At 33.3% G+C, this 27,084-nt stretch overlaps 1 protein-coding gene across 1 annotated transcript in view; it reads right to left on the bottom strand.

Annotated features, from left to right (window-relative positions):
- Positions 1 to 27,084, bottom strand: part of PKHD1 (PKHD1 ciliary IPT domain containing fibrocystin/polyductin) — a 611,151-nt gene that overhangs the window by 134,385 nt on the left and 449,682 nt on the right. Inside the window, 5 exon segments of the mRNA XM_031964731.1 lie at positions 17,112 to 17,269; positions 17,918 to 18,086; positions 19,263 to 20,141; positions 23,567 to 23,719; positions 26,228 to 26,382. Of these exon segments, the coding sequence (XP_031820591.1) occupies positions 17,112 to 17,269; positions 17,918 to 18,086; positions 19,263 to 20,141; positions 23,567 to 23,719; positions 26,228 to 26,382 (1,514 nt within the window).

The following is a 27,084-nucleotide window of genomic DNA, read 5'->3' as shown; positions in this document are numbered from 1 at the left end:
TAAAAAGAGAGTGAAAGAAATACAAATAGTGAGTAAAATGGCCAGCTAGCAAGGGCAAAAGTAGCAAGAAAGCAAGAAAGATAGAGGAAAAATTAGGAAGCAAAATGAGAATGATGCAAAAATATATACAAAAAGCTAACAAAAAGAAGAATGACTCAAAAAGCAAAATTTGGCCAAACAGGAAAAGAGGTACCAAAGGTCACCGAGGAAAATAATTCCTTCAAAATTAGATTTGAGAGAAGATAGTAGAATAAGTTGGTAAATTTCAAACTCTCTAGTTTTCCTCCACAAATAGAACACATTTCTGCTTCTGGGCAAACACTGATTGGTGAAAAATCAAGACGGAACAGAATATGGGTCCTTCAGGTATAATCCGAGAATATTTGAAGAAAAACCTAGGCTGGGGATTAACCCATAAGAAGTGTAAACACCTTATCAGTAGCTCCAGCAGAAAAACCAAGTGGGAAGCCCTGGAAATAGCTGGATTTGGCTGGGGCCTCAGCAAGAACCACAGAAACCTTCACTTCTCACACAGTGTATGGAGTCAGGGTCTGAGTCAAGAGAGCTGAGTGAACTTCAACTAATTTGGAATGCTAGACCCAACTGTACTGCAAGAATGTGGCCCTGAGTTAATGGACCAGCATACCCAGTAGTGAAGAAGCAGTGAGGTAGGGATGCTGCAGGCAGTGGGCTCTTGGAGATTTTACTCTGAGGTATCAAGTCAGAGTGGAGAGCTGAGGTGAAGCCAGAGGTGCCATGTCCTACCCCACAATTAGAGGGGCTTACACTAATACCTCTTATTTTAAAAAATGAACTGGAAAAGAAGAACCCCATCATAGGAACTTACTATGGAAACAGGGAAGACCAGGGATCATCTTTAGAGAAGCATACTGACGTAAATAAAAAACTTCTTCTACCCCAAAGAGTAACATGAAATGGCTCTTCTATAAAATGGAGGGAGGATGCCCAAAGAGAATTTATAAAAGAACTCAAAAAAGAATTTAGAATTCAAATGAGAAACATCGAGAAAAAACTAGTAAATAAATAAAACCAACTAGAAAAGGAAATACAGAGTCTCAAAGATGAAAATAACTCTTTGAAAATTAGAATTGATCAAGGGGAAGCCAGTGAAGCTATGAGGGATCAAGAAAGACCAAAACAGATTCTAAAGAGTGAAAAAAAATAGAACAGAATGTGAAATATCTCATAAGAAAAATGATAGATCTTGAGAACACATCAAAAAGAGAAAATATAAGGAGAATTGGACTTCCTGAAATCTGTGACCAAAAAAAAAAAAGAACCTTGACACAATAATGCAAGAAATAATTCAAGAATATTGGCCTGGAGTTTTAGAACATGAGGGAAAAGTATAAATAGAAAAAAAATCCAGTGATCATCACCTCAATGAGAACACATAGGAATATTTTTGTCGAATTTCAAAAAAAACCCAGATCAAAGAGAAAATTTTACAAGAAAAATGAAAAAAAAAAAACAATTCTAATACGCTAGAATTATAATTAGTTTTGGACAGGACTTGACAGCAGCCACAATAAGAGACCACAAGTCCTAAAATCATATCTCTGACAATCAAAAGAACTAGACCTGAAGTCAAAAATATCATCTCCAGCAAAATTATCTATAATATTGAATGTAACAAAAGGACATTCAATGAATTTGTAGAATTTCAGGATTTTGTCTCAACCAAACCTGACTTAATAGAAAATTTAACATGTAAGAGCTAATATCAAAGATCAGTTTCAAGGAACACAACATGGACAATTTTTTTTACATTTTTTTTTTTGTTACCTATATGTTTAAAATTGACATCAACAAGAGGATAGTTCAAAAGAAAGATTGGGGCAGAGTTAAGATAAAAATAGCATCATGTCATGCAAATGAAGTGCAGAGAAAGAATAGAAACATTCATTAGAATGAAGAGGAGAGCTCATAGTTCTAAAAACCTATTCTCATAGGGAACTGTTAAATAGGCAGTTATATATATATATGTGTATATAAAGATATTTATATATTAATAATAAATAAGAATATAATTATACATATAACATAATATAATAAATAAAATTATATATATATATGTATATATATATATATATATATATATATATATATATATATATATATACCATGAAGAGTATAGTACCCTCCAAAATCCATAAAGAAATAAGGGAGAAGAATGGGCAGGCAGGGAAGCAAAGCATGAGGGAAGAAGACAAGGGAAGGATCTATGGATGGGGGAAGGTTTAGTAACAACAAGGAAAGTTTAGGAACAGAATTAAAGCAGAGTCAGCAGCTATAAGAAATATATATGTGTGTACGAGGAGGGAGAATGAGGAAATATTACTTTTATCAGAATTGGCTCAAAGAGCAAATAACATACACACTCAAAATGTGTATAAAAATCTATCTTATTCTGTAGGAAAGTATGAAGGGAAGAGAATGTAAGAAAGAGGGAGGATGATATAAAGGAGAACATATTGGGGGAGAGAGTGGTGAGAAGCAAAAAAAAATTGACTAGGGACTGGGATGAAAGGAGAAAGCGAATAGAATAAACAGAGGGAAATAAAATTAGCAATAGTAACTGTGAAAAGAATTTTGAAGCAAGTTTCTCAGACAAGGACCTCAAATATATAGGGAACTGAATCAAATTAAAAAAAAAAAAAGAACCATTCCCCAATTGATAAAATAATCGAAAGATATCAACAGTTTTCAGATGAACTAAGCAAGCTATTTATAGCCATATGAAAAAAATACTCTGATACACTATTGATTGGAGAAAATGCAAGTTGAGACAATTGGGTTATAAATCAGGAGAGGAAAACAAATGTTGGAGGGAATGACACTGATGCAATGTTAGTGGAATTATAAACTGATTCAGTCATTCTGTAGGGGATTTTGGAACTATGCTCACAGAGCTTTAAAATCATGCATGCCCCTTCACCTAGAAATACCACTGCTAGATATGTGTCCCAAAAGAGATTTAAAAAAAATGGAAAAGGATCTATGTGAACAAAAATATTTCTAGCAGATTTTTTTCTCAAGGCAGAGTTGGAAATTGAAGGGATACCCATCGATGTGGGATTGGCTGAATAAGTTGTTGCATGTGCTTGTGATAGAAAATTATTGTTCTATGGGAAATGATGAGCAGGATGCTCTCAGAAAAAAAACATGAAAATCCTCCATGAACTTATGCAAAATGAAATTTATTGTGTACAAAGTAATAGCAAAATTGTGGGATGATCAACTCTGAATGACTTCACTATTCTCAACAACACAGTGATACAGGACTACTTTGAAGAATTTATCATGAAAAATGTTTTCCATACTCAAAGAAGAAGCTGTTTGTGTCTGAATACAGACTGAAGCATACTTTTTTCATTTTATTTTACTTGAGAGGTTTTTGGGGAAGGATAGGGAGAAATCTATGTTTTCTCTTGCAACATGACTTTTATGGAAATTATTTGCATAATTTCATATGTGCCTTCTCAGTGTGGGTGAAAGGAGAAAGAGAAGAGAATAAACAGGGGAAAATAAAACTAGCAATAGTACCTGTGAAAAGAATTTTGAATCAAGTTTCTCAGTGTGTATGGGGAGGACAAGGAAGAAGGAAGAGAATCTGGAACTCAAGTTTTAAGAATAAATGTTTAAAAATTGTTTTACATGTAAATGGGAAAATAAAATTATAAATACTAAAAAAAAACAGCTCAAAGCGGGGAAAAGAATTGATGAGCAGGATGCTTCCAATAAAAATTTGGGAAGACATATGAATTCATGCAAAGCGAAATGAGCTGAACCAATAGAACATTATATACAGTAACAACAAGGTTGTACAATGATCTTCTGTAAATGATTGAAATGTTTTCTGCAATACAATGTTCCATGACAATTAATCCCTAAGGACTTGTGATGAAAAATGCTATCCAATCTCCAAAGAGAAAATTGACAAACTCTGAAAGTAGATTAAAGTATACTTTTAAAAACTTTCTTTTTATTTATTTATTTGGTTTATGTTTTCCCCTATAACAGGGGTAACATGGAAAATATTTTATATGACCTCACCTGTATAATCAAAATAAAATTGACTTCATAAGATAAAGGAGGAATGGGGGGGGGGAGGAAAGAATTTGAAACTCAAATTTTAAGAATATGATTTTTAAATTTTTATATATAATTGGGAAATATGTAATTTTTTAAAAAATTAAATGGAATCAATACATAGATCTTACAGTTGTTTACATAGAAATGTTATAATTAAGAGCATGGTAGCTGAAAGGAAAGAGTATAGAGAGAAGAGAAGATCCAGGGTAAAACCTTGAGGTTCATAATTATTTCATATTTTTTTTCTTTTCACTCATTCTTTCTTCTATTCAGACTGGTTAACTCAATATTCTCCATACTGTAGTCCTACTATGTACAAAATCTTGTATTAGGTGATAAGGAAACAAAAATAAAAATAACCATAACTCTTGACTCAGGAAACTTGTAACCAATAAAAAGAGGGATGTGTGTGTGTGTCTGTGTGTCACAGAATTAAGTGTGATAAAATACAGAAAGTAAAGATGCCAAAGATAAATCCAAAGGGCTACTAGGAAAATTTGAGGGGAAAAAAAGAATACTTTTGACAAACAGTTAAGTTCTTATATAAATATTAGGAGTATTTTGGGATAAAACAGACTTAAGCAGTAAGACTCCAAGGATTCCAAGGCAGCAACATGAACAGTAACAGTAAGAGAAGCCACAGCATAGCATCAATGCATAGCATAAGGAAACTAAATCTATAAACTACAATGACCATTCCAGACTTTTGAATTACCTATAACTATTTACCCTGATCCTTTCAAACATAAGCAAACATTTTTTTTCTTTTTTGGTACTATATTTATTTTCATCTCCCAAAGAAACTGAAAGCCAGTCTGAGGCTCAGCAATAAAAACTGCCCTAGTTTTGGAGGAAACAGTGACTGCCACTCAGCATCCACAGATAGACACTTCCACTATGCTCCCCTTGTGACCATATACCCATCAGTCAATGGCAGTTATGTTAAGAGGAGCATCCAGGAAGAGGGCAAGACAAGAGGAACAGGAATATAGGCAGGAGAGGAGGAAGGGAAGGGAAAGAAGGGAAGACACAACAAGAGAGGGGATAAGGAAGTTTGAGACAGAAAGAAAGAGACTATCAGTTGCTTGTGCGTGACTCTCTTTCATATGGAATTAATGGTGGTTTAATGGGGTATGAAAGGATGTTTTACTGGAAACAATGAGGAACAATTGTCTAGCTCACGTTTCATTTCACAGGTCATTATTGCATTAAGAAGTAAATCGACCAAGTCCGGTAAATAACAGTCTGTGTATTGCCGAAAGCTTCAAACCAACAATCTTAGCCGTCACCAACTAATATCTCTGTCATTTTAACCCTTGCAGGGTTGTGCTGGCGGGCTAAGCAATTACAGTCTTCACCCAATCTTAGCAGGTGAGTTCAATTCATTGCCTCTCTTGTCCCTCCTTTTGCAAAATCCACAAGACCATATTTTAACATTGTTGTTTTGTTGATAAGCCAGCCTTAGCCAACTGCCAGCTCTGGTGGCCTTGAAAAACAACCCCCATTTTTAGTGAGCGCTGCAGGCGTCTTTAAGCAGACTGCTTCCTCTGCAAAATTAATTGCGGCAAAGCACAGTGTTCCCCCCTTGAAGCTTTTTGCAAGCTAACACTCAGCAATTTGGGTGGGCCACAGATATGCCTGATAGAACCAAGGAAAATGAGCTCCATTATGCTTTATAATAAAGTTCACCTTTGTCTCACTAAGCATTGTTCTAGGCACCAGAGATCCAGAGTATATACTGCCTGAGATGTCTTCATGTTTGTCTAATTAACTCTTTGGGAATTAAGGGTGAGGCCTTGGAACAGGTTATGTTTAAAAAAGTTTATGCTTAGACAAATTGCAGTTTTGACACTCTGATGGAATTCACGATGTATCAGTGATGGCACTCTACCAGTCAAACTTACATTTGATGATTTCACATCCAGTATAATTCTTGCCTTACCAAAAATCCTTGAATGAGGATTCACCCCATTCTTCGGGTTTTTGGAATATTTAGGATCTTTATGTAGCCATTGCTTGGGCTGTTTATTTGTTCTCTCTCATTCTCACATGTTTAGCCCTCCAGTTTTATTTATATATATCCTTTTGTCATTTGGACAAATTAACCTCCACAGAATTAACAATCCATAGGAGACAGGAAATCAAAGAATGAAAATGCATTTCTGTTTCTCATAAAAGAAGGGCACATATTGGACAATGTTCAGATATCTTCTACATATTTACATAGGGCAGGAATAACTCAAAATACTGTGTAGCGATTAATTCTTTTAATTGTTTGCTGAGTCAGAATTCCATATAGATACTGAAGTGGTGATTCCTGCTTCTCAGGTTCCCTCTTCTTAATGGCTTTGAAGTCCATAGATGACCTTCTGAAGTTTTGGAGAATCTGGTGGGAGATGGAAATCTTTTCCCACCTGTCCCTAGCTCTGAGATTTCCTGCTAGATAAGCCTCTTCTTTGATTAGAGCCAGTTCCTTTTTGTGTCTTCTTTCCTTTGGGATGTTCCCAGTAATTATTGATCTGAATTAGTAGAAGGAGTTTCCTCATTGGGAATTCTCTGCACCAATAAAATCAAAGGTCTAGCTAAACAAAGTAATCTCTTATTACAAATTACTTGAAAATAGAGATTGTGTTATTTTTTTCATCTCCATATCTCTAGTATCTAGATTGTACAAGGCATATGGTGACATTTACTATTTATTCTATTAAATTGAAAGGAAACTAACTACTCATATCCCTCTGCTTTCCATTGCCAATTTCCAACCTGAATGATTTTGTATATGCTAGGGAACAGTATACTTAATCATACACTCTTATAAATCAAAATGAGGTTTTAAATAGCAGGATATTATAGCAAATCTCACCTTTGATGTATTTCTGATCAAAGAAAGATAAGGGGAGTAGAATCCCTATTTCTAAAAATTTGTTAATTATTATTTTTTTAGCATACATTACTTTATGAAACATGTTGGGAGAGAACAATCAGACCAAAAGGGAAAAACCATGGAATAGATTTGAAAAAACAGAAAAAGTCAACATAGCATATATTGATTTATATTCAATCTCCTTATTCTTTTTCTGGATGTAGATTACATTTTCTGTCCAAAGTCTATGGGGATTGCTTTGAACAGGATCTCTATTTTTTATACTACATTCACAAATATCACTAACAGATTCTAGCTCTCATGACTATTCAGCAAATCTGGCTGATTCCTGAAGTCTTTTAATAACCTAATCAGACTGAATAGGGCTTTGACATCTTCTACAATTAATGTAGTGAAGCCATATTGTTCTTCAATCTTTGCAGGATAACACATGAAAATAGCATGGAAAGGTCACAGATATGCATCACTATAGAAATATAATATCATCAGAATACTATATCATCATGATCTTATTATGATTCTGTTATTCTGATCAGGTCTCATGGACAAAGGATATTAGAATACTGAAAATAATTTTCTCTAACTAGCTCTGTATCATATCATAGGACATCTTGTACTACAAAGAGTCAGTAAAGGTGAACTTCAGGGGATATAACATCTGCCTCCAATCATGGGAATCCGTAGTAAAAACACTTGCCACATGGTGCATTCATGGCATGCCATAACTCAGTCCAGCTATTTGAACATCGTCACTTCAACCTCAAAATGGCCTCATGGGCCAGTGAGCAGCAGGTGCTAGGTTAACAGCAAAGTTTCAGGGTTAAAGAATCAGGTGGTTATTGCACAAAAAGAGATAGTAATGAGCTTCAGCTTCTGAAGAAGCATATCATCTGGAAATGTGCTGACTGTCCATGACCTATATTGAGAACCCATTATAAGGGCAACTTGTTCTTTCAGAAGCTGAATTGAAAGGAAAGAGAACTCTCATGCTTTAGACCAAAATTCTTTCTAACAAAGGACAATTTTATATTACAGATATTATATTTCTGCTTTTATAACACCTTCCAATATCACTTACTGACTCAAATCAACATTAAACTTCAGAATATGATTACTAAAAGCAAATTTCCTAGGACTCACCCTTTAATAGAAAACAAAATGACTATTATTTTAACATCCATTGTCTTCCAGGGATGTTCTATGATTCCAAATCATTGAATGTCATACCAAAAAATTAAATTTTCAGAGTACCCCAAAGGCAATGGAATGATATACAATAAATATGAATAACTTACAGAATATTTTCCAAGAATAACTGCACTAAAGAAGTGGCATAAAGGATATCCTTAAAGAGATGTATGATTACAAAAGGAGATAAGTGGGTTCATAGTGATAATCTGTAAAAAGTCTACAGATTTTAATAGTATCTATATAATGTCAAAAGATCTAGATCTAAATACATGGCATAGAAATTTTATTGGAGAATGTGGACAAAAGTAGCATAGAATGAGCAGGTACAATTGGATTGTTATATGAAAGATTGAAGGGGATACTTTTATTGATAAGATCACAGAGCCATTAAAGAATCAAAGTAACTTTGCACATACTAAATGATGAAGCAAGATTTGTTTCATCACAATGAATTTAAGTGAAGTAATAAAATTAGAGAAGATGGACTTTGAAGATACATTAGATTAGAACATTACTTTGAATAACATGCCATAGGAGCTGATAGGGGTGGGAAGAATGTGTATTTGCATGTATTCTAGTTTTAAGGCATAAAAGAACCCTTTCTTTTGGTACAAAATTTTCTGATTACTACTTATATACAGAGAAAGGAACAAGAAGAAAAAAGGAGAAAGGAAAGTGAGACACAAAGAAGAAATCAAAGTGCCAGAAATGAACTTGGAGCATATGAGAAATTTAATGGATTGAGTTTTATGAAAACAAAGGATATGTATTTGTGAGAACTACATAGGCAAGGTGGAGTCAGATTGTGAAATCTTAGAATATGTTTACATTTGACACCTTAACAGGAAACCCTTTTATATTTTTGTGGATTAAGCTAAAATTATCAGAATGGCTTTTTTGGAAGAGTTGTGGGCTAGTAGAATTCAGATAGATTGAAGGAGAGGCTAGCAATGTATTTAAACAGTTTAGCTCTGATGCCATGATTTGTCAACTGAATATATTTACAAGATTCACAAAACAAAGAGTTGGAGGAACCAAGCATGGTTTTGAGTCTGGAAGTTCAAGAGAATCATGATTCTATTGACAGAAACTAAGGAGTAAAAGGAAAAATAATTTCATTTTTGATTGGGAGCAAGTAAGTTTTGATTTATGCATGGTGCTTCTAAGATGATGGCATAAGTTACTGATAATGTTTTCTAGACAATAAAAGTTCAACTGAGAAATCAAAGTTATTGCTATAAATTTGTTTGCCACTGGTATTGAAGTAATAACAGATGAATTCTCTTAGTAAAAGAAAACATGGTGGGAAATAAGTCAGCAGACAGAATATTAGGGGAATGGCTGCAGTTATAGGGGTAAAGAAGAAGATACAAATAGAAGAGGACATTGATAAGAAGAAAGAGAAGTTTTTGATCTAAAAGAGATCTTGGAGATGATTCTAAATTCCTCATTTTGCCTAAAAGGAAACTGAGGCTCAGAGCTCAATTATTCAATCAGCAAGTATTTATTAAGTATTTACTATGTGCTGGGTACTAAGTTTGCAAAGAAAAAGAAAAGCAGCCCTGCTCTCAAGGAGCTTACATTCAAATGTTTAGGAAAAACACATAAATAAATAAATAGCTTCACATATGATGTATAAAGAACAGATACAAATTAACTTTGAAGAGGAAGATACTGGCAGCTGGGTGGAAAAGAGAACACTTTTTAAAGAAAATGATATTTGAGTTGTCTTTGAGGACACAAAGAGTGATTCCAAGAACAGAATCTAAGGGGAAAAAAGTCAATAGTATACTAGTAGTTAGTAGAAGTTATTAGTCAAATTAGAATAAAACCTAGGTCTCCCTTAATGCTGCCTATTCTATATAATATCAGAGAATTCAGGTTAGGAAATATTTTCAAGGAGACAGTTATCAACAATATACATATATAAGTCATTAGAACTACTATGCATTATTTTAAAAATCAGAAAGATTCAGAAAGAAGAAATTTCATTTTAAAATAACTATAGAGCATGTAATATTTGGAGTCTACCTACGTATATATAAATAGAAAATATATGAATAGAGTTAGAAAAATAAGACTCAGAATTATGAAGGAAGATGCTATCTGCCTTCAGAGGAAAAAAAGCATAGTACAATTTTATATAGATGCATATAAATGTATATGTCTATGATTATCTATTTGCCTACCACCTTATCTATCATCTATCAACTTGTCTATCTGTCTGTCTGTCTCTATATAAGTATATGTGTTTGTGTGTGTATATGTGGCTGTGCATTATAGACTTCTTATAAGGAGAGTGGGGAGGAAGAGCAAAAAAGAATAAAGTAAAAAGTACACAGCAGAAAACAAAAGAAAACCTAAAAGGAATCAAAGAAAATATGGACAGTTATGAACACAAGGTATAGTTTTTATTATTAAGTTTTCTTAAAATGAAAATTTGTTGCTTTATATTTTCAATTGTATCTTATATTCCACTGCATATGGACACTTTTTTCTTTTCCAATTTTATATTTAAGTTAAAATAAATAAATAAATTTTAGAAAATAAAAAGTTGGGAAAAAGAGAAATTATATAAATAAAATAAATTCATAAATACCTTTTTAAACATATATACATATAAATTATTAGAGAAATATTAGTTATTCATGGGTAGGGAAAAACAATATAAGAACAATAGTACCTAAATACAATTACTTATTCAGCACTATACTAATCAAAAAACCAATGGGTTACTTTGAAGAAATGGGGAGAAATAATGAAATTGATGTAAAGGAATAAACTGTCTAGAATATCTAAAAATAATGAAAAGAACTGGTAATGATGAGGGAATTATCCCTATCAGATCCCAAACTATTCTACGAGAAGATAATTCTACAAATTATCTGGATATTGGCTTTAAAAAAGAAAGAGCAAAAAAGGAGGAACAAAGAGAGACAAAGAGACAAACAGAAATACAGAGAGAAGGGGAAAGAAAAAGAGAGCAGAGAGGATAGGGGAGGGAAGAGAAAAGGAGAGGAGAATACAGAAGAAAGGAGAGGAAAATGAAGAGGAAAGGAGAGAAGAGAGGAGAAGAAAGAACTAATACTAACATCTAATAAGAAATGAGGCAAAGATCATCTTCAAAAAATATTGGAATGCCTGAATGAACTGATGAAGACTGAAATGAGCAGAACCAGAACAATATACATAGTATAATAAAAACATTGTAAAAATGAAAATTTCTGACTAAAGAACTCTGAAAATGCAGCGCCCAATCAGATTATATAATAACATTTATGAAGAAATGTTGCCCATCTACTGACAGAGAGATGACAGATTAAATAATTAAACAGAGAAACACAATTTTGGACATGGTTGATGTATGGATTTGTTTTGCTTGACTATCCACATTTGTCACAAGAGTTTTGTTTTTCTCTATCTTTTTTTCTTTCCCCAATTTTCAGTGCCAGGAAAGAGTGATGTGGAAAGGAGATATGATCAATGAAAAAAAAGAGTAGCAAATTAAGTCATCAACATTGTGATACTATTTTAATAAAAAACAAAAACTTTTTTTTAAGTGAAGTACTTTGTAGAAATGAGGAAAACAAATATTTGGAGAGTGACTTAATATTTGGGGCATATCAAAATAACAGAAATAATACTTTTTAATTTGTCATAGATTTACTATGAGACTTATCAAATTGCTGTGGAAGTTCTTTTTAAAATGACAAATTAATTATATAATTCACTTAGAAGAGCAAAGTATCTGGAATTTAAAAAAATGAAAAGAATAACAACATGAGTTACAGGGTCTTCAAACTCTCCTATGTAAAGTAGTTTTCATCAAAACTATTAGGTACTGCATAAAAAATAAAAAGAAAATAATCATAGTAATTAAGTAATTAAGCAAAAAAAAAAACTGTGATGTCAGAGTTTGACAAACTCTGAATACAAATTACTACAGGAAGCACTCAGGTTTTGACAAAAAGAATGGATATTAGACCAATATCTTAAACCTTATACCAAAATAAAACCTCAATCTGTATGTCAGGTAAACATGAAAGACCATGTCATGCACACACACACACACACACATATCTATATCTATATATATAGATACATGTGTATAGAAATTAGATACTTTTTACAATTTTGGCTAAGGAAAGAATTTTTAAGCAAAAGTTAGAAAAGATTATATATGATCAATATAGATAATTATACTATGAAAAAGCAAAAAAGTTTTTGTACTAGGAAGGTCAATTGAGATAGAATGACAGATGTAAAGTATAAGAAAAATATTTTCATCAAATGTCACTGACAAAAGAATGATTTACAAAACATAGGAGAAAGTGACATGAATTTATAACATAAATTTTATCTGATAAACAAGTAGATAAAAAGTAGGAACATATAATTTTTAAAAGAAAAAAATAACAGTGTCAATAACCACATAAATATGTTCAAAATAACTAATGGTAAGAAAAATTCAAATTAATACAACTCTGAAATTTAATCTCATACCATACAAATTGACAAATATAAAAAAAAAATCTGGATGGATAGTGTTGGGGGCAAAGGGGAAAATGCCATGGTGATGTAATTATTAGTGGAGCTGTGAAGTGTCCTAACCAAAGTGGTTTCAATTAAAATAGATAGAGATTGATTCTTTTTGTACAGCAAAATAATGTTTTGGTCATGTATACTTATTGTGTATCTAAGTTATATTTTAATATATTTAACATCTACTGGTCATCCTGCCATCTAGGGGAGGGGGTGGGGGGGGTAAGAGGTGAAAAATTGGAACAAGAGGTTTGGCAATTGTTAATGCTGTAAAGTTACCCATGTATATATCCTGTAAATAAAAGGCTATTAAATAAAAAAATAAAATAAAATAAAATAGATAGAGATAGGGGTTCAGGACTAGACCTATGAATTCACTGGTAGAGGAAATTCTAGGTTGAAGAAACTCCCTTTATCAGTGAAGTTTGGAATTTCTTTATAAATAATAATCTTAGAGTTGCACTGAGATATTATATAATTTTCTAAGAGTTTCCAAGTGCATCATTGTTCCTATTTTCCCACATCCCCTCATTTGACATTTTCCTTTTCTATCACTCTATCAGTTATAAGATCACCTCACAATTGTTTTTAATTTGCATTTCTCTAGTGAATAGTGATTTAGAGCATTTATTTTTCTTTTTGACTATGAATGGTTTTTGTTTTTTTCTTCTGAAAAATGCTTGCTCACATTCTTTGACCATTTATTAACTGGGCAGTGACTCATATTCTTTATATATTTGACTCACTTCCCTACATATTTGGGAAATGAGGCCTTTACCAGAGAAACCTGCTACAATTTTTTACTAGTCTCCTGTTTTCCTTCCAATCTTGATTACATAGGTTTTGTTCATGCAAACACTTTTTAAATTCAATGTAATCAAAATTATCCATTTTATTTCCTATGGTCTTTCTATGTCTTATTTGGTCACGAATTCTTCCCTTATCCATAGTTCCCATAGATAAAATTTACATGTTCTTTTAATTTGCTTATATCACTTTTTATATTTAAATCATGTGCCCATTTTGACCTTATCTTGGTGTAAAGTATGAGTTGTTTTATACCTACTTTCTGCTGTTTGCCAAGCTGATCTTTTTTTTCTTTAAATCCTAAAAGATTAAAAATTCATAAATACATATAGACAACATCACTTCTCATGAAGTAAAAGGATCATAGCAAACCAATTCAATCATATCAATCATTTTTACAATTTGCATTTTCCATGATGACACATGCCACATCAGTTACTGAAACATCTTAAAAGATTGAATTGACTGGATAATAGTCTATTCACTCACAAATTGATGCAACTATGTTTTCACTGTGTCTATGCAATCAAGTGTGGTGGATGTTTGCTTGTTTGCTAATGGGAAAAAATTATCTTTTTCTGTTTCAAAGTTCCAAAATTGTTGATTATTTCTATCATAAAGAAAAGTAGAGACATAGTAATACTAACTAATTAAATTAATCGATGAATACAGTCCTAACAAATAATTTAGCCTCTATAATAGTATTTTTAAGAGGAAAATTATCCATCTTAATTGTGTAGATTAATCAAATTAATGTTGACATGATCAAAGAATAATTATCCAGTTAAATTCCTTATAGTGAACAGAGCAATGGGTTAATTGCCAAATCATCACCTGGCTTTGTGCTATATGAGTATCTGTGTATCTATACATATATATGTGTGTGTCTATCTATGTATCTACCTATTTATACACACACATATATGCCATTATATTATTATATTTACATATAATATTATTCAAAGGAAAGTGGGGGAAAGGGGAGGAGGAGGATGTGACCACAATAAGGAGGATGAAAAATACAAGGAGGAAGATGACAAAGACAACAAGGAGGATGAAGATGAGAAAAAATTTTATTATGATTAAGAAGAAAAAGTGGTGAAGATAGGAAGGAAAGATGAAAAGGGGAAAAGAGAAGAAAAAAGAAGAGAAAAGAGAAAAAAAGAATGGGCATGTTCTAAAGGGAGGTAACCTTTTAAATTAACCACTCAAATACAAGAAAAGAAATGGAAATTGCTGCCTTGGATTACGTGTCCTTCCATATCTTCCTTTACAAATCAAGCATGGAAATCCTTCTGACTCACAGTATATATTCTTTCAGAATGTGATCACAGATTGTTATGCTTCCACTCCATTTGAAGTCAAGGCAAGTCAGAGGGAGGGAGAAAATAAGGTATAGAAAAAAAGTTCGCTTTGGAATTTACAAAGTGGTACTGAAAGCTTTATCTGTCTCTGCTTGGGATAAAAACCCTTGCAGTCACATATCCCAAAGATTCTAATATTTTCTGAGCCTCCACTATGCCTTTATATTTTAATACCCTGACATCTGGAATCCTAAAAGTCTAATGTTTAACCATAAATATCTGCTGAGATTAAAGAGCTATATACCAAGTTTCAATCTTTGGGGCCTATAATTGCTTGGGAAAAGAGAATGGTATTTCCCCCTCTAGCTAGAAAAAAAAAAGACCTCTGCACACAGAGATATTGGCAGACAAATTTTCTAACAACCGTTTCTTCTCTTCATTTTTCCCTCTCATTCCCTACCCCCTCCCTTTTCCACTCTTCCATTTTATAATACCATCGCACTGTCATTCCCAGGACAAATGGAGAAAATAGAAGCCTAGACATTTTTTTTTAAGATACATTTCCACGTATAACAGCAAATAGTGCAGAAAATGCTAGTCACTCTAGACTCTAAGCATTTAGAGCATCCACCCCCAGTGATATTTGGGCTTTACCATTATTCACTCACAAACCACTTCATCATTCCCTCGGCTGACAGGTCAATGGCAGCTTTATTTTCTTTTTTGTCAACCCAATCTTTTATTTTTGATTTGAAGCAACAGTCTCTCGTAAGCCCTCCAGTGTGGTAATGATATCTTTCTCTCAGAAAAGATATTTAAGAAGTATTTCACAAAGAGAATAGAGTTTCTGGTGAGTGCAATAAAGGTGGATCAAGTAAGAAGTCCTACCTCAGTTATGATAGTTTTAACTGCAAGAAAGTATTAGCAAAGTAGAAAAAGGTTTATTATCTTTTTTTCTTTCATTACAATGAACAAATATGGCATCTTTCCAACACTGAGTAAAGCTTTCCTTTTCATTAAGAAGCATTGTAGAGGAAGAGGAAAAATTCTTGATTTGGATTACAAAGACAGAGTTTTTCAAGAACCAGCTCCTAAGGTGAAGAGCTATAGTATAAATGAGTAAGTGATAATCTTTGTGCAACTTAATGCAATCATGCAAAATGGAGATACTATAATCATATTTTTGCTTCTTATATGACAGAATTGGGATGAGGGAGAGGGGGAAAACAACTTTGTAAACTTTATAAGTCTAGTGGGAATCTAGACTATTATACAATTATAATGGTGTTTTAAGGTTATTTACCATTAGAGTAATTAGGGAAAATTAAGGTATTAGGAAATATTTTTGGTTCTATATTAATGCAATAAGAGCCAGTTTGGTATGGAATAGATGGCCAGTTGGCTATAGAACCAGGAATATTCATCTTCAAATCTTACTTCTGACACATACATTGTGTGACCTTGAATAACTCACTTCTGATCTGACTTGTACACAAGTTTTTATGACTATAAATTACCTATGTGCATAGATAGAAGGAATTTCCTCATCTAGAACTTTCCTATGCTAATTAAATCAGTCCTTACTATATATCAGCAATTCTTAGTCTAGATATTTTTCTTTTATTTTTTTCCATCTGAGATATAAAGAACAAATGTCATCAGCCAAAGATTCCTTTTTCCTCCAATAACCTCCCCACACCATGTTGCTCATTTAAATTTTCCCACGAAACAAGAATGCCTATCTTTTAATTAAGTATTCAAAAATAGAGATTTTAATATTTTGACAAATGGCATACTACCCAAAAGTTGAAGCAAGAAAAAAAAAAAAAAAAAAAAAAAAAACAGGATTTCTTTCATTACCCAAGATAACTAGGGGTAAAATATGCAAGTACGGACTTTGTCCTTAGTGGCAAAGTAGAAAGAGAAATGTGGTTTATTTATATCACCTTTCTCTGCAAATAAATATGGAACATTGTTCATGAGTATAATTACTAAACCTGGAATAAAGAATAACAAACAATAACAAAAATACCTTCCATGGCTATTAGACTACTTTGGATTTCCTCTTATGCCCATAGAGTAGCTATACAATAGACAATATAATTGGCAAAATCCTGTCCTAATTCCCTTCCTAAAATTTTTTTAATTAGTTTAGCTTAATTTTGTTTTGTTTTGTTAGCATGCAGATTACTTGAACTCTCTTTCCCATATATACACACATCTCTCCCAATAATCACATTCTAGACTTATCTTAAGATGCAACTGACCTGTGCTGAAGCAGGATCCAACACTTTCTGACTTGGATTTTGGAAAAACAGAAATTGGTGGTGGCAGATCGAGGGCACTGCCATCTAAGTCTTTAAAAAGATACTTTATTGAACCTTCACAGTCCAATTCAAGACAGACCATTTTCCCTGTTTCCTTCCTATGGTAGAAAATAAGAAGAAAATGTGTCATTTAATGAAAAGAATAAAGAAAATCTCATATTAGTGTTGTCATTTTGAAAAAATAATTCAGGATATCATATCTATTATATCTATAGTAGATGTTATTTTAGTTTTAGAAAATATTCTAAAGTTTATGTTTTTGTCATAAAGAAGAAGATCATCTCCTTTATACATTCTGATTGAGAATTACCATATATTTATATGGAAGAAGACCAAATTTTAAAAATTAGAATATGACAAAATATACTTAACACAAGGGGATTCCTAATATCAGAGCTATGAAATATTAAAAATTTCACAGCAGTATTTCAACATAATTTATTTTCTATGTTATTTTATGTATTTTATTTTATTTTCATTTAATAAATGATTCTCAAATATATAGATTTCTTCATGCTGTCAAAGGGGTCCAAAAAATAAAGATTAAGAACTGCTGCACTAAAAGTCTTAGGAAAATAATTTAACTTTTCTTGATAATTCTGAAGATATTTCTGGCCCTAATAGTCTTTCAAGTTAACCAATAAATATACATTATTATTACTAATATGAGATTTGGAGAGGCATCTAGTACTACTTAAATGTGTTTGGGCAATTATCACTTCATTTCCATAGGATGAAAGTAGTACCTGAATTGAGTCAGAGAGAAGTAGAACTTGTTCCGATCTTTGACCTTGAACATCTTTGTCCTCTGAGCTGTGATTGGGGGCATAATGCCAGTGCTATCAGGATTCGGCAGAATGCAGACATCTAAGTCATTGCTATAGCAGCTATTCACAAAGTCAGAAAAGGTGACTCCTAAAATGGACAGATAAAGTATTGACTACATGAGAACATCAAGCACAAGAGAACTAAGCCAGTGTTTTGTGATTGTGATTTTTTAAAATATTCCATCATTCAGTATTCTCCTATGTAAATTTCTATGGTACAGAATATTGTACCATATCTTCTGGTACAATTTCTGAAAACAGATTACCTAAATTCCAATCTCAACTCTCTTGGTTACTACCTATGTAACCATCCACAAGTCATTTCATTTTTCTGGGTCTCATTTATGAAGTGAAAGCCAATGATGATATTTATAACATCTAGCCTTTATGTACTGCTTTAAGGTTTTCACAATACTTTACATACATGATTTTGATGCTCACAATGAAAAAGCCAAGACTGAGAGTAATTAAGTGAGTTGTTCTGAGTCACACAGTATCTGAGGATTAGGATCTGAGCTCCAGTCTCCATATTCCACATCCTACTCTCTAACTATCTAGATGCTATCTTGCTGTCTTTTAATTCACCAAATTAATTTACTGAATCTTAATTTACCTAAATAATGGCTCCTTCTAGTTCTGGACTTAGTATAAGAAAGAAAAATCAGAATATTTCAATGTGTCTCTCTTACTAGAAATAGAATAATGTTCTATATTCTCATGTGGCAATCATTTTCTTCAAAGACTTGACTCATTTATTTTACAGATGGGCAAACCAAGAAAAAAAAAATTAAATACTTTCAGAGTGAGTCAGTAGCAAAAACAAAACAAAAAAAAAAAAAAAATCTGCCCATTAGACCAAGAAAAGAACACGGGGCAGGAGTCAAGTGACCTGGATTCTAAGCCCAGCTCCCCTAATACTAGTCTTTCTGACTACAGGCAAATCAGTTCAGTTTGATGTCTTTGTGTCTTTATTTGCAAAATGGAGGTCATTCCATTTGCCCAACCTATCTCTTAAAGTTGTAAAGGACAAATGAGAAAATAGTTATGAAACTAGCTTGGAAAAAATAAAAGCATTTAGACATAAGAATTTTTCCTCTATTTATGCAAACTAGAATCCTGGCAGAAGGCTTGAGGCAATCTACTGATTAGGTTGCATTGCACTGACCATGCTTGTAAATAAGGAAGGGGAATTTAAGGAAGGGGAACCCAGTGAACCCAAATGTTTGTGCCAAGTGGCTGAAGTAAATCCACATGGTCAACTAACCGTCAAGCTTCATGATTCCTAAGACAGAAGGATAATTCTTCACTTTGTGCCATGCATTTTGAGGCCATTGATTTGGTTCCCCAGTGAATCCAGGCCACAATATGCCAACCCGACCCCCTCTGAGATTACGTGGGGCTCGATCTCTTGATGTGAGGTCAGCAGAAAGAGGTTTAATTCTGTCTTCTATGCAGTCAAAAGAAGAGCTTGTGGCAACAATGATTGAATTCCTGAGAATTATCTGTTTCTTTTCTAAGGCACACTGTTCAGCAGAGGATGTATATATTAATGGAAGAAGGCCAACAACATTGTCCACCAGGGTCACATTATCTATCTCCAAGTTGCTTTTCACGTGGAACATGGCCCCATAATCAAAGTTCTTGTATGAAAGGAACCCAGAGATCCTAGTACAGTTGTATAATTCATCTCCTTTATACAGATGGAGTCCATGAAGGCTTGAATGGACCACATTTCCAATCCAAAGATTTTCAGTCATTGAACAATTATGGCCCCTGATATGGAAGCCAATTCTCTCTGATCCTGCTATAGCATTCCCCACAAGGTTGACATCATTGGCCCGGTTCAACTTGATTCCTGTTACCCAGTCCATTGCTTTTTGTGGCTGCTTTGTCAGGACAATGAGGTTCTTGATGAGGGAGTGATTTTGACCTTCTAGATCAATACCATGGCCAATGGTATTAAACAAAACATTATCATATAAGAAAATACTTTTGCTGAAATATACATAAATACCCCCTCCACAGCTCTGGTGCACAGTGGAAGAGATGATCCAAGATCCCAAAGATACATTATTGAATTCAATAGATGGATAGGACAAAGATCCAAAATTCTGGATTTCCACATTTGAAAGCTGAAGGGTACCTGAAAATAGAATAGACATTATTATAGCACCCTCTCCAAAAAAATTATAAGGAAAGTTATGTTTAAAAGCAGTAGAAAATGAAGAATTTTAATGAAAATATTTTTAAAATCCCACTAGTCTCAGGTATAACACATTCTTATGGGCAAAATCTGAATAGAAAAAACTGGTTAAAGGTTCAATAAATAGCTCACCAAAAGGTCTTAATATCATGTGCACTTATCTGTAGGTCTAAGCTAGACTCCTAGAATAAATATAGAAATAAAGAGCCCCAATTCTATGGCCCATTAGCATTTATAAAACACTCCTGTCCTGTCCTCTCCAGGAGAATGTAAGCTCTTTGAGAACAGGGATTATTTATAGTTCTGTCTTTGTAGTCTCAGTACCTAGCATAGTTCCTTGTAGTATAGTTACTCAAAACAGTCTTTTTTAATTGAATTAAACATTTTGAGAAAGGAGTCAATGATTATTTATTACTCCCATTTTAAATTTAGACACTGAGGTTCAGAAAATAGAAGTTATTTGCTAAAGGTCATACAATGTTAAAATTAGACTAGAAAGCCTTTTCTTCTAACTTCATATTCTGCCTTCTTTCTATTATACCAAATGGACGTGGAAGAGCTAAATCCTAGACCTGGATGCTTGAGGTAATTTTAGACTATGCCTTAGGAAGTTGTCCAATGTAAAGGAGAGGGTAGACATGATAAACTTTGCCTCCAATTCCACTGAGTGAAAGAGATACTGAATGAAAACATAAGATGACCATATCAGTAATATGCTTCAAGAAGCATTGAAAAAGGAAAGGAAAGAAATATGGAAACAAACATTTATTAAGTACCTACTATGTGCTACAACACTGTACTAAGCATTTTAAAAGAATTAACTCTTTTGATTCTAACAACAAATTCATGAAATAGATACCATTATGATCCCTATTTTATAACTGAGGAAAATGAAGTAAATACTGGGAGGTAGAAAGCATTAAATACAAATGAACTTGTGCCAAGTCACTGGGGCTTAATTGAATGAGGATGACAATCAGATTTTAATAAACATTTGTTGATTGACTAAAAGATATTAAATCCATTGTTAAAAATCCCTTAAAGAGCAAGAGAAACTTTGTTTCTAGCTTTCCTCCAATCCATAGTAAGCCAATATGACTTGAAAAGGCTAGAGAATATATACCTGTCTTCAACTTCAGGAGAAAGAATGAAAAATTGTTTTTTGATCAAAGGATTTTGGTTTTTTATAATGATTGGTGCATACCTAGGGTCTCAATTTTATAGCTAGAATTCACTTTTTTGAAGAAAAAAAAAAGAGTGAAGTTTTGCCATAAGTGTATTTTATTTGGGTGTGTATGAAACAAGGACTGAAAACTAGTCCCCAGCAAATTGTTAATCTTCTCAGGGATCTGAAGCAAGAATTAAAAAGTGATTTTGTGCATAGCCACTTTGCTGTTTCTTCTTTTGGAAACTGCACTTACAGCAAATATCTTAGTTCAATGACTCATAGACTTTGGGATAAAACTCCTGATATTTCTAATTCAAAACCTGGAATTATTTAAATATGGTCCCACTCAATAAGATTGGGAAGGGGCTAGAAAAACCATTCTAAAATAGCACTAGGAGAAAAAGATTCTCCTTTCTTCCTTTCCATTTCCCCTCCTCCTTTATACAAATATGTCTTATTTGTCTTTCCATATCAGATTGCTGTATCTTCCCTTTCTCATTAAGATGATTTTTCTGATAGTCACAAATGTGCATAGAGTTTATTTTTCACTTTAACTATAACAGATAGAAAATAGCAAAAAGAAAAAAAAAGAACTATTTCAGATTGAAAACAACTATAAAGACAAGGGTTAATTTAAACCACCACAAATGATTAAATAGCACAGTGGTTATAGTAATGAACTTGGAATCAGGAAGATCTGAACTCAGATCTTACCCCTGATTCATATAGACCATGTAACTTTGAGCAAGTTATGTATTCTCACTTAATCTCATTTTCCTTATCTATGAAATGAGGATCTACTTCATAGAATTGTTGTAGAAATGAAATGAGATAATACTTGTAAAGTTCTTTGAAAACTTTAATGCTCTATATACATACTAGCTATTATTACAAAAAAAAATGAACATTTATCCTATTTTGTGGGTATTTAATCAGACAGCATAAAAGAAAACAATAAAACTTTGTTATGATAGTCATTCCAGTTTTTCCCAGCATATAAACTCTGTTTTAGGAACACTGCAAAGTACCCAATCATATTTTCTTTCTTTTCTTTTTTTTAAACAATCATTGTTTTTCTAGGTTGAATTAAGCAAGGGCTTGCTCATCTGCAAACCAAAGATCAGCCTCAACCACCCAATGAACCTAATATAAGTAGATTATTTGGACAGGAATGGGCCTTGGATCATATCTTACACATCATTAAAGATCCCATTACCTGGGCCCACACCAAAAACCATCAGAGTAAGAATCTAGCCTCTAGTATGGAGATTTCTAATCAATGACTTATGACTAAAAGACAACAAAAGATTAAATGATATTCTACATCAGTGACCTGAAAAGATACTCCCAAAAGTGTGCCTAAAAATAAGCAAAATCAATCATTAAATAAAAGAATCTGCAAGAAAAAAAAAAGATTTTAAAAACTTCCGACGCTATAAACTTGCCATCATTGACCCTGGAATGGCTAATGGAAACTGCAGAATGCAAAGAAACCATGCAGGGTTTAAGTTATCTGCAAGTTTGAAGAAACTGCAAAATATAGCCAATCAAAGCTCATAGAGTCAAAGGGATTGGTTCACATCATCTCCATTTTACAAATAAGGAAAATGAGAGTCAGAGGATACCCAACATTATACAGGCAGTTAATGAAAGAGACACGACTCAGGTCATCTGACTCAAAAGCAGCTAGAGAATGCAATGAATAGAGTGCTGGGCCTGGAGTCAAGAATACGCATCTTTGGGAGTTCAAATCCAGTCTTAGATACTTGATAACTGTGTGATCCTGAACAAGTCACTGTTTGCCTCAGTTTCCTCATTTATAAAATGATCTGGAAAAAGAAATGGCAAACCACTCCAGGATCTTTGTCAAGATGACCCCAATCAGTCAAACTGAAATGATTCAAAAATAACAAACAACCTCTAACTCAAAGTCAATATTCTTTCCACTAATACTGTGGTGCTTTTCTAGGAAGATATTTTTTTCTGAGCTAAAAATGTATGTCCTTATTGTTCCCAGCTATATTGCTTTAACATAAAATTGATAAATGGACACAGATTAAGATAATGAAATCAGAGAATTGCTGATCTGGATGAAGTCCAGCCCCATCACTGGACAGATGAGGAAACTCAAAATTCTGTTACTTAGTAAGAGTCTAGTCTGTGACTAGAATTACTGAACCAGTGCAATATCACATACCTGAAAATTCTTCTCCACTGGGCTTTTGAAAGGACCCCACGACCATTCTTCCACCACATGGAACATCAGGCTGGATTTTAATATTTCGAGTCAGGAGGCCCACCTCAGCAGCCAGAGAAATGTGCCTGCCATCTTCAATTGAATGGGAACTTCCTGTAACAGAGGGGGACAAGGGGTGAAAATACAATTTTAAAGTCCATTTCGGAAATCACCAGCTAGGGACCCAATGAAACTGACAAATGAAAACACTTCTCCCCCTCAGAAGTCCTACCCACATTAAGGCTCTCTTTTCCTCGGGCATTCTCTACAAGCATCAACTGAGAAATGAAAAGGCTGCTCACTTGTCTCTCTTTGGGATCAGAGTGAGTGTTAGAGCAAGAATTCATTTGTTCTCAATAAGGTAGGTACTGTCAGTGACAACTGGCGTCCAGAAACCAGGGCAGAGCTATCCAATTAGTGGGGTCCCCATCCTCCTTCCTTAAGTTTATCAGCTCTAGACATCAGAGTTTGTTGGTACATTGTCAACTGACCACTTTCATGGAAATGAGGAATCCCAGATCAACTAAGCCAGCAACAACACTGAGATAATTTCTAACTGTAAAAAGAAAGTTGAATTTGAACAGAGAACAGAATACTCACATGCATACAGTAGAGCAACAAACCTATTGCTCCCCTAGCAAGGTCTTTACAAAGCTAAATTGCATCTATTCTGGATTCTTTGTTTTTTCTCACATAAGACATAACCTTACGTGTTTTCACTGACTGGTTCCTTTTACCAGAAATTTCTCCCTTCTTGTCTCTGTCTCTTGGTTTCTCTGGCTTCCTTTAATCCTAACAACCCATTTTCTATAAGAAGTCTTTCTCAATCCTCCCTCTGAGAGCATTTCGAATTTTTCCTATATATATTTTGTTTCTACAAAGTAGAAACATAGTCAAACATAGAAGATACCTTTGATGATTCTAGCAGAATGACTGAAGTTGCCAACTTTAAGGATCTCTGACTCACATCTGATTAACAAGCAATGTTAATTAACAAGGTAATGTCCTTACCCTATGATGTCATGGGTTCTCTTCTAAATGAAGGTTGAATAACAATTCCCTTGATACTTAGCACATTACCCCTATATGAATGCTTAATGAATGCTTGCTGATTGATCGCCCTTTATGGAATGATTCAACTTTTCTCTTCAAATTTCTCATAGCACTTGGTATGGATTTGCTTTCCTTTGTAGTTATTTCAATAAATGTTTATTGAACAATATTAAATTCATTCATTTTATAATAAAATGCATTCACATTTTCAGTGGTCAACAAACAAAATGTTCTTTGTACAAGCATATTTCATAAGAATCAGTTCCATGGTGATGAAAAGTAAGTAACAATTTATAACAAACTTTCTCTTTATGATTCACTGTCCAAAGAAATGAATTGTAAAACTAGAGACTGGAAATGAATTCTGGTTAGACTGAAGAACTGATATTTGAACTTGGAAAAGGATTTTGGTTTGGGGAGGGTTTTTCCCCCTGCTTGTTAGCTTGCCATTATTAAAAATACTAATATTTACTTCTCTAATATAACTGTAAGAAATAGAAAGTAATATTAACAGCATCATGGGAAATGCCTTTCATTAAGCATTAAAAAAAATCCAGGTTTGAAGTCTGGCTCTACCACTTACTAGATGTTTAAATTTGGACAAATCATTTAATCTCCCTTTGGTTTTTCACCATGTTTGGGACAAAAAGACCGACCCAAATTGACTATTCAGAGATTACTCGTAGAAAGCAGAATTATTTATTGGAATCTCGAGAAGCAGACCCCCATCCTGGTCTGCGAGCCAAAGCCCCAGCAAGACAGAGAGCCACTCCCTTGAAAATGTTCACAGTTTTTATACATTTTATACATTTATATATTTCAGACAAAGAACCCCCCAAATCCCATCCTCTATATAGTGTGATTGGTCACATAAGTCTGTATTCCTCTATTTGGTCAGTGGAATGCAATAGATAAGGTGATGTATAGCTTCTTCAGCCATGTATACTTTTTAATTCCTTCTTTGGACAATGGAATGTAGTCCAGGCCTCATCAAAAACCATGAGACTCCGGAGAGGCAGAATCTGAGGCCTTAAAGCTTCAATCAATTTACCTAATAGTCTCTGATCAATATGTGCTTAATCTGTAAGTTCTTCACCTTTTCCATACGATCATAAGTAAAATATTACTTATTTTGTCTAAATCACAGAGTTATTATGAGACTCAAATGAGAAAACATATTTTGCAGGATTTGAAAAATATATATCATTATACAAATGTAGAGTATTAAAATTGTTTACTTTCTATTTATGATTTATGTGACTGGGGAAATTATTTAATACCATTATGCATTAGTCTTCTCCTCTTTGAAATAAGATAATTGGGCTAGATGATCTCTTAACATCTTAACATTGAGTTCTTATGACTTTCATCACTGCCAGAGAAGTAATGGCACTTATCAACTCAGATAATTAATCTTCATATGACTTGATAGCAGAGCTAAGATTAGAATTCATAGAATTCTGAGATCAATCTGCAATATAACTTCTTAGACTATATAATCCTTTCAGCAAGCAGTAGGGTCATCAATTCACAAAGGTTCATCAATTTTTTCATTGTCAAAGTCCTTACCAAGGTGTCGATGGTTGAGATATTCATGGATTCTAACACTTTGACCTATAACTTCCTTTATAGTGAGGATTTCTGCTTCATGAGGTTCATAAGATGAAGAACTTAGTACAATCTTGTCTTCTGGTCTCCAATCAACTGCATCCTCCACTAGAATCCTATAGAATCATAAGGAGTGGAATAGAATTAATCAATCAACATGCATTTATTAAGTGCCTATTATATGTCAGATACTCTGCTAGGCACTGGAGATAAAAGTACAAAGAATGGTTGGATATCTAATTACAAGAAGCTTGCATTCTAATGTAGGAGACAAAAAATACATGCATACATATGTATATATGTATATGCAACATCAGTATAAAGTAAATAAATACAAATACATGCCAAATACTTAAATACCAAGTAGTTTCTTGTTGTTTGGTCATGTTTAATTATGTCTAACTCTTCCATAATCCATTTGTGGTTTTCTTGGTAAACATACTGGAATAGTTTGCCATTTCTTTTTCCAGCATCAGGTAGTTAAACAGATAGGAAATAAGTAGACAAGGAAATTATGAAAGACTTAAGGCAAAAGATGGTACTTGAGCTTCATTTTAAAGAGAATAAGGGATTCTATCAAATGGAGGTAAGAAAGTAATACATTTAAGGCATGTGGCATAATCAGTACAAAGATATGAAGACTAGAGATGAAGTGTCAGATGTGAGGAAAACTGTGAAGGCCATTTTGGCTAGATAGAAAAATGGGAGGGGAGGATTATATAATGAGACTCGAAAAAATAGGTTACAGCCAAGTTGTGAAAGGCTTTAAAAGCAAAATAAAGTTAAATTTTGTTCTAAAAGCAATAGAAAGCCACTGG

The sequence above is a fragment of the Sarcophilus harrisii genome, chromosome 4, assembly GCF_902635505.1.
Source record: "Sarcophilus harrisii chromosome 4, mSarHar1.11, whole genome shotgun sequence".
In the NCBI taxonomy this organism is placed as follows: domain Eukaryota; kingdom Metazoa; phylum Chordata; class Mammalia; order Dasyuromorphia; family Dasyuridae; genus Sarcophilus; species Sarcophilus harrisii.
This window is presented reverse-complemented; position numbering and strand designations above follow the sequence as displayed.